We start from the raw sequence: 9176 nt of genomic DNA on the forward strand, positions 1-9176 counted from the left end.
CCTTGATACAGCACTCTGGGAACAGCCTATTGGTTCAGAAATGTCTTTCTGTGTCTTACCCTCTTGCTTGAGTGTGTCGATGGCCTTCTGGACAGCAGTCAGGTCAGCAGTCTGACCCATGATTGTGGTTTTGAGTAATGAACCAGGCTGGGAGTTTTTAAAAGCCTCAGGAATCTTTTGCAGGTGTTCAGAGTTAATTTGTTGATTCAGATGATTAGGTTAATAAGTCATTTAGAGAACCTTTACATGATATGCTAATTTTTTGAGATTGGGATTTTTGATTTTTCTTTACTTTTTTGCCAAAATCATCTATATTAAAACAATAAAAGGCTTGAACTACTTCAGTTGGTGTGCAATGAATCTAAAATATATGAAAGTTTAATGTTCATCAGTACATTACAGAAAATAATGAACTTTATCACAATATGCTAATTTTTTGAGAAGGACCTGTAAATAATAAAACTTTAAACTTCATGTAAATTATAATCTTTAAAAAAGCTCTAAATGGCCTTTTGTTTTATTTGCTTGCATTAAATCATTTCAATTACATTCAAAATTTATAAATCTACAATTGGTTTTTACATGTTTGCCTTTATGCTTGCTGCATTTTAAGCAAAGCCTTTATTGTCAAAATGTCAAATAAACTGACGGACTGGCAGGACCTATAATAGTTTTCCATCACGGACCTGTTTAAAGAGCCTAATGTCATCAATTGCGATTCATCAACCTTTTGTGGTTTTGTAGAGTTGCGTAACAGCGTTTAAAAAAAAAAACACACACACATCTCCAATATTTTAAATGCTGTGTTGTGAAAGAGACAAACATTTCTGAATAATACAACAGCCTAGAAACTTCAGCCTATACTTATCATGCAGCCTCTTATGAAACATATAACCCTCCATGTTCTTCAAACCCTTAACACATCAAACCATTTAGCATTTGGAGACTAAATAAACACAAGCACAGCAGCAGCACAGCATGGATTAACTAAAGTTGCACCACAAGGACATAGATAAAAATGCAACAGTGTGTGTGCGCGCCTGTGGAACTACACACGTATAAAGTTCTGTGTGTACACAGTGGCGGTGTTTGTCTTGAGGCTACAGTGCGACTCCTCTCCAAATCCCAAGCAGACGACACGAACACTCAAACACACACCGGAGAGGACACAGAAACCAGAGAGTGTTCATGTACATGGTTTAAAAAAAACTGCTTCACCGCATCACTGAACCAAGACAGCAAGTGCTGCCAAGGCTTCACAGCATATAAAATGAGGATTTTTACACAAACATTAACAGTACATTTCACCCCGCATTTTAGTTCTAGTAAACATTTCTGCAGCCTCTATCACACACTGAACATTAACAAGAGACCAAAATTAGTTTTGGCTATTTGTCACAACACAACTGCTGAATGATTTCCAAAGAAAGGCTGAATTAATACACAACATATAGGGAGGTTATTCATTGTGTGAATACTCGTCTTATATTTAGCTTATTAATATCTATAGTCTTTCGGCACGCATTTGTTACACAATTTTCGTGCCATTTCAACAATTTCTATTTAAATACATTCAGCTCCATTAGGATGCTCCTATGACTTTCTGAATTTTGGCAACTGATACTCTGAGGTTTTTTTTTAAAGTATACCACTCATTAAAAATGAGTGATGCAGTCTTCAAAATTATTAAAGGGGCAATATTATGTGTTTCTTAGGCAGACATTTAAATACTATACCGTAATAAAGTATCTATGTCACCATTAGTTGTTATTAAAATGCTGTTTTTATGTCTAAATAGAAAATAAACTTTTCTTCTCATCACTTTCTCTTCTAAACGCCTTGAAATTGGCCTCTGTCTCTTTAAGAACCTCCTGCTTCTGTCCCGTCACGTTCAGTGCGGGGGTGTTCGCGCGCGCGTGCGCTATGATGCAGTTTACTTGGCATCTGAAGACACATTTCCTCAAAGGTATTTTGAATCTGAAAAGAGCTTCACTGAGTGAGCAGTAGTGTTGAGAGCAGCAGACAGTTTAAGTTTCACTTTCACTTTGCTCTGTTACTGCCGAGAGCCTGCAGGAGTCATGGACGGGGTGTGTGGGGTGGGGTTGGGGAGGTGTGCTCCGCCATGAGGAAGTTCGGCTTAAAGACACGTCCCAGGGGCGTTTCTGGTCCCCACCTGTCGTTTTGCTCCTCAGCATGGCTTCCTAAAAACGCTGCAGGATTTCTCAAACATGCATGAATGTCAAAGCAAGGCTTTGGGCATGTTTTTTTATGAGTTATCATTTTATATCATTAKAACATGATATAAAACTCAAAAAAGTTGATTTTACATGATATTGCCCCTTTAAAATCTCTCAAAATGTTAAATATTTAAATATATACTGCATCTTTTGTTCCGGTTCTGCCTTTTATTTTTGTGCCAGTTTCAGCTTCCTTCATTTTCCATTTTGCTGATTTTATCCTTTTTTCAGATTTTTTTAGCCATCATTCTGACCTTTTTTGCTACTCTGATAATTTCAAGAATTTTTATGCTTCTTTCAGCTACTTTCTGATCATTTCTGCTGTTTTCTGTGTTTTTAGCTAAATTTATCTTTTTGAGACAATTTCAGCTTCTTACTGCTTTATTCAGCAAACATTTTATCTTATTTGTCCTTTATTGGCTGTTAAGCCATTTAACAACAAATTGCAACTTTTTTTTTACTTTATTTTCTTCTAATTTGAAAATAGCAGATGGACGGGGAAATGACTGTAAAAATTTTAAACTTGTTTCTATTTAAGTTCTTTAAGCTAATTTTATCCTCGTTTAGTACGTTTTAGTAATTTTTCCACTAATTTCACCTGTTTTGTACTGAATTAAAATCTTTTACCTTCAACTGAAACATTTTTCAAGATATTGAGCTAAATTTTGCTGCTTCTTCAGCAGCTTTCAGCAACAATCTTTCAGCATTTAACATTCACGCTGCTGTTTTGCAGGAAGCGCGAATTMTCTAGTTTGAATAACAGTACTCATAAATGTGAACTGACAATTGCACAACACCAAAAAGCTTAATAAAATATAATATTGCTGCTGTCTTTGTAGACAATCATTCGATGTGGTGTGATTTTACACGTGACGCAATCTTTTATTTAAGCAGCTGAGCAATATGTGAGCTGTCATCCGTTCACTCCTGGTTTTTCCAGAGACAGGAAGTGCAGTAAAATGAAGAAACACCTACTGAGGGAGTCGCCGCCGCTGCTCTCCTGTGTGCCAGCATCTTTTGTGCGTTGCATTTTAAAAAGCTAATGTGAGCAGGCACTTGTCTGGGGTGTCAGGTTTATACATTTACAGGAGACGTCAAAGTTCTTCGGTGTGCCGTAGRAGCTGTGCTGAGGAGGTTCTTATCGTCCCTGACTTTATACTGCACGGGGTTGTTAAAGAGTCATGACATGCCATGTTTGAAACAGCCAGGGTTTACAGCTGTGTACTTTCAGAACTTATGATTTCTGTTGTCTACATTCTCATGGCTGAACAGAGGGGACTGAAAACAGCCAGCATAAACTGAATAACAAAAATAATAAGCCGATGTTGCTGCAGAAAAAAAACACCACCACACCCTGCTAGGTTTGTCCAAGACGCTGTATGCTTTTTGTATCCTTAAACTAAAGGATACAGTGAAGKCATTTATACACGTTTTGTAGTCTTGAAATATTCCAGCTTTTATGAGGAATGTAGGAATGCAAAATAAAAAGAAGCTACAATATTCACTCGAGAACTCGCAAAGTAACTCCTCAGAATATGACCTTGTAGGTCAGATTACACTTGAAGTTATAAAGCAAGGACTCATCTAGTGATTTTTTATGCTGCTTTCATTGTTCTCCTGAAATTACACATACACATGTCCAAATCCTTGCTGTGTACACAAAAAGTCATTTTTATGGACAAGCAGACGAGCCTAATCCACCATTCTTGACGTGCATCAAACTAAACAATCCCTTCAACAGTATATTTATGTGCACCATTTCCAGCTGCCACTCCAGAAGCTGTTATTTATTTCTGTGTCGACAGACAACTGAGAATGTCTGGATCAGATAAAACTACCTTTAGCTTAGACTGAAGCAYGACTTTTTGCCATCTCCACATCTTTTTGACAAGCTTATGTTCACTCGCAACCTTAATTTTAATCCAGGTCTGCAATAACTTTCCTCCAAAATCTTACATCGATAAAGTCCTTTTCAGCACCGCCTAAAAAAATAAATAAATAAAACTCTCAATGGAGCTGGAGTCTGGCCGCCAAGTCAAGAGTGAAAATCATTCCTCATGCTTCCTGAACAACTCTTTTTCAACGTGAGCCTGATGATTCCTGACATTGTCATATTAGAATGTGTCCGTCACATCAACGACGTTAAAACTTTGTGATGCTCATAATAAACATWATGTAAAATTATCTGAATACAGTATATGTACATTCACAGAGTCAGCTGATCTAATTATTTGAGTAAATGACATTAAACTGCTTAGTCATTATTTACTATTAATGGAGCATGAGTATTACAGCTTTTACAATGTGAAATAAATATGTTGCATATATTTTGTTGAGACTGATTTTAATAAATATTTTAGATCTTTAAAGTAAGGTTATGTGAAAAAGTTAAGAGCTATTAATATCTTACCTGTTGTAGATAGCACTTTGCACAACAATAGTTTGGAGGAAGAGAGTTTAATTCTGACTTGATTGACAGGCCTAACATGTAAGTGGATTCCTTCGTCTTAAAACAGTTCCAATCTCAAAATCATCATAGTTGTTTATGAAAAATACTATTTTATGAACTTTTACATCACTGTCAATTTGACATTGCATAAATTATGTGGTTATTTGCAATCATAAGCAACAGCAGCTAGCTTTAGTACTTCTGTGCCATTTAGAGCACTTTCAAATATAACATTATTTTTAGTAATACAAAACTGACTGTGGTGTAAAGGGTCATTTTGTGGTGTAAAGGGTCAAAAAATGGAGTTTGCATGGAGAGTTAATTGTTTTTACAATGGATGTGCTTTAAAACAACAACTCTTTTGTCTTGGCTCCACTCAGACTATCTGGCTATAATTAAACTACAAAAAGATTATCCAAATTGAGATAAATCAAAAATCACCAACAGATTAATTATGCATGAACGTTCTACAAAATCCAAGCATAGAACATATCCAAAATACCCTTTTGATGTCGAAAGCAAAATAAGAAAAGGAGATGAAGATGCACACCAGAGAATATAAAAACTCWAGGCTCTGAAAGTGTTGCCATTTTCAATTTGAGCCACTAGATGTCACTACGCCCAACACAGTGAACCTTTAATCTGACTAACTCGACGCAAATGAAGAGCAGGCTAAGGAAAAAACTTTAAAGAAAATTAAAAAAAGTTGTGTAGGTCTTCTGGACGGGTTCTCTAATGAAACGTTTCGTCTCTTCTCCGTATGGTTATTCCGTATGTTGCGGGTGTTTCGGAGAAACTGAGACATTTATTTTCTAAACATGATGTCCCAGTGGCTTTCAAACCCCAAAACACATTACGGCAAAGGCTGGTTCACCCCAAAGATCCAGTGCCCCGGCACAAACAGAGCAATRTTGTATATGCTGTTAAGTGCCAGGAGGACTGCGACCARTTATACATCRGGGAAACAAAGCAGCCACTGTWCAAAAGAATGTCCCARCACAGACGAGCTACATCTAATGGCCAGAACTCTGCAGTTTTCACTCATTTACAGGCCAGCGGTCACTCTTTCAGAGATGAGGATGTTCTCATTCTTGATAGAGAGGAACRTTGGTTTGAGAGAGGAGTAAAAGAAGCCATTTTTGTGAAGAAAGACCGTCCATCATTAAACAGAGGTGGAGGCCTCCGTTTTCAGTTGTCCCCCTCCTACAGCGCGGCCATTGCCAGTATCACTCCACCCCCTGTTAACAATAGGTGTTAATTAGGTGTGAACGACAGCCATGTGATGTGAGTATCAGTCACATGGAGGCAGGGCTTAAAAGCCTGAATTTTRCCTGAAACTCTCAGACTGAAGAAGTCTCTTGGAGGAGAGACGAAACGTTTCATTAGAGAAGAACCCGTCCAGAGGACCTACACATTTTTTTCTTTTTGATTTTTTACCTGGATTACTGAGATGCATCAGGACATTTAAAGAAAATAAAGATTTCTAATGCTTTAAGATCTGCATACAAACAGTCTGTCAGCTGATGTCAAAGAAGAAGAAAAATATCAGTAGTTATGCATCTACTCACAGGATTAACCTTGGATCCTGACTCTGCAGAGGTTAGATTTGCATCAGACTCCACTCGATGCAACACGTCCACGACCAACCCCATAGACTCTGCACAAAGATGAAAGCAAGCATTACAGAGCAAACGGAGGTGGCACATGAAATTATTCTCTGCCTACCATTACACCTCAGGTCATTTTAAAACCTTATACMATGCAGGAAACCAGAGACACTTTGGTTAAACTAAGCAAAGATGTTTTTTTTTACCCCATCAAGTTAATTTACCTCAAAACTATCCATTACACATGGTTTAATTAATAYGTTCGACAGCTACAATTATCCAGTTAATGATCTGAAACTTAACTTTATTTTGCTCTCTAGTACAATATGGGTAAGTTTTATTATCTTAGACATACTGCATATTAAAAAAAAGATTAGCTATCATGTTTGGCTGAAAATAACCAACAAATATGATTACATTATAATTCARCTGCAAATATTCTAACTTTATAGTCAAACCTCAGTTAGATTGTGCTAATAAATTAAGTAAGAACAAAAGTCAAATGTTTTATTAAACCTTGTCCACTGAGGGAGCTACAGTCAAATATAAATTTAATATTAATTAATGTCCTAAGTGCCTGTCTCTGATTTAAGACTAATTATTGTGATTAAATTGCATGGTCGAATATCAGACTGAAACAATTAGCCAAGCTTTACTAATCGCTCTTGCTGTGATTAAAGTGAATCAAATCAAAGTGCAATCACACCGAAACCTAATTATCAAGTATGTGGAAAGTTTCATCTGAAATCAAAGCGGCAAACTTGGAACATACCTGTGACATTTTATTGATGCTTTAAATCAACCTATGCAGCTAAACCTACTTACAGATTTAATACATTTTACTTTACAGATTATTTTTAATTCAGTTCAAAAAGTCAAGYTAAATTTAAAATATCYAAATAAAGCTTTTRAATAGATAGTTATAAGAAGGTGAAYTAAGTAAAAGTACAACTACTGATTAAAAGAGTCCTCTGTGYGTTTTCTGAGTCTCAATAATTTAGCTTGAGAAACRGATTTAAATATCCATGCATGAACAAAAGAAAACAGCTGAGACACTCTAATCCAGAAGATCACATCTCCTCATTACCATCAATCAGCAGCAATGCTTACCAAACACAGGCAGCAACAAGTCTCAGAATTAAGCTACAAATGAGGAGGAACAACAAAGTCATGCTAATGAGACCAGCAAGCGCCCTGTGGGGAAAAGTCACCCCCGTTCAGCTAACGTTTCCATCGCCACCCTCCCTTCTCAACTTCTATCCGAGCTCAGAGAGGGCAGAGGAGGTGGAGAGAAATAATCATCAGCGTTCGCTCCCCCATCGTTTGAGTCGGACCGTTTGGGAAAAGGCTGCACTTGTGTTCAACATGGTGTTCGCCCTGGCTTTTTGCCTCTCCACCTCATTTGCTTGATGTTGTGCACCATTGATTCTCACTCCTGTAATTACAGGTAAGCTGGTCCTAAAGACGCTCTCTTCGCCCCATTTCAAAAAGGGCGTTTCTTTGTTACACAAAAAAAAAAAAACACTTAAAAAGGCAAATCCAAAAATAAAACATTGAAATTTGTAAATCAGCGTTAATGAATTCAGGGTTCATTTCACTTTGAATAAAATTAATTTTATAGCTTTTTATACATTTAGTTGAATTTCAGAGAAAAAAAAGCAACCAAAATTTACACTCAGCTACAGATGCATCATAAACCAGATTTTTTTAAATTTGTAACTTGTTACACAATAAGGCTTTATATGGCAAACGATAAACTGGCTACCATATACATTTTATAGTGTCTATTTAACCTCTTCAAGTTTTGCAAAGTGCTTTAACCGCTGGGTAAAGACCACCCCCAGCTCTCCTTTCTCCAATATTTTTATGAATTTAACCAACAAATAATGAAAACTACAGGGCCAACGAAAAAAATAAATAAATAAAACACAAGACAATCATGTACAGAAACCCCTAGGGTCCATTCAGAGTCACTAACATAACTTGCATCTTTTTGGAAGAAATCATGAGAATCTGAAGAACGTCAGTGGAAAAACTCAATGCAGAAAGTCCCCTGGTAAAATTCAAATGTAACACCTTGTTGCTCCAAGGTGACAGCCCATCACAGTGCAGCGGTACTTTATTGTCTAAAAACAGTTTATAATATATTTAGTAAAAGTTATACAAGCAAGAGAAACTTTAATCTTCTCGACTAGATTAAAGCTCGTCTCCCTTTCATAGACTTCAATGGTTTTGTTGCTTCTGAGGAAGATGTTTGTGATTCTCTGCATGTCTGTGCAGCAGCCTCATCGTCTGCAAGCAAAACAAACCGTGGCTGCCCGTCTTAACAAAAACAAGAACGTATGATCAAATGGTTCTTTTAACTAAACTTAGCACAAAAAAGTAAAGGAATGTGTTTGGTAGATYATTTCTTTGTTGTAACAATGCTTCTAGGCAATGAATCATACTGTTGGAAAGCCTGGTAATTTCCCATATAAATGGTGGCACATTTGTACGAAACAAGCATTTATGGGATGAACAGTAGAGCTGAATACATAAAATATTTGGTATATTTTCACTGCCATTGCCAACAGCTCATTTTGTAGTTGCTATTAACAGTTGTTTGGAGCTTCTGGTACCTCCAGGTGCCCGGTATAAGATTTATTTTCAAGAAGAATTGATAAGTGTATTTGTTACCAAGTTCCTCCATGGTTCCGAAATAAACTTTTTATTATTATTATTGTATTTTAAGTTATGCTACAATCTTCAATTTCCTTTTTATTCACATTTTATTGGAGTTTTATAAGTTTTTGGGGCTTTTAGAGGTTGATTTTTTTATTTATTTTTGTTTTTTGCATGGCACTTAGCTGTGTTGTTGATGAACAAATCATCACAATCCAAATT

General features: G+C 36.5%; 1 protein-coding gene across 1 annotated transcript in view; it reads right to left on the bottom strand.

The window, feature by feature from the left end:
- Positions 1-9176, bottom strand: part of hsd17b4 (hydroxysteroid (17-beta) dehydrogenase 4) — a gene marked incomplete at its 5' end in the record, with an annotated part of 34128 nt that overhangs the window by 16255 nt on the left and 8697 nt on the right. The window contains 1 exon segment of the mRNA XM_014002626.1: positions 6255-6343. Within this exon segment, the coding sequence (XP_013858080.1) occupies positions 6255-6343 (89 nt within the window).

Source organism: Austrofundulus limnaeus, unplaced genomic scaffold (genome assembly GCF_001266775.1).
Source record: "Austrofundulus limnaeus strain Quisiro unplaced genomic scaffold, Austrofundulus_limnaeus-1.0 Scaffold14, whole genome shotgun sequence".
NCBI lineage: Eukaryota > Metazoa > Chordata > Actinopteri > Cyprinodontiformes > Rivulidae > Austrofundulus > Austrofundulus limnaeus.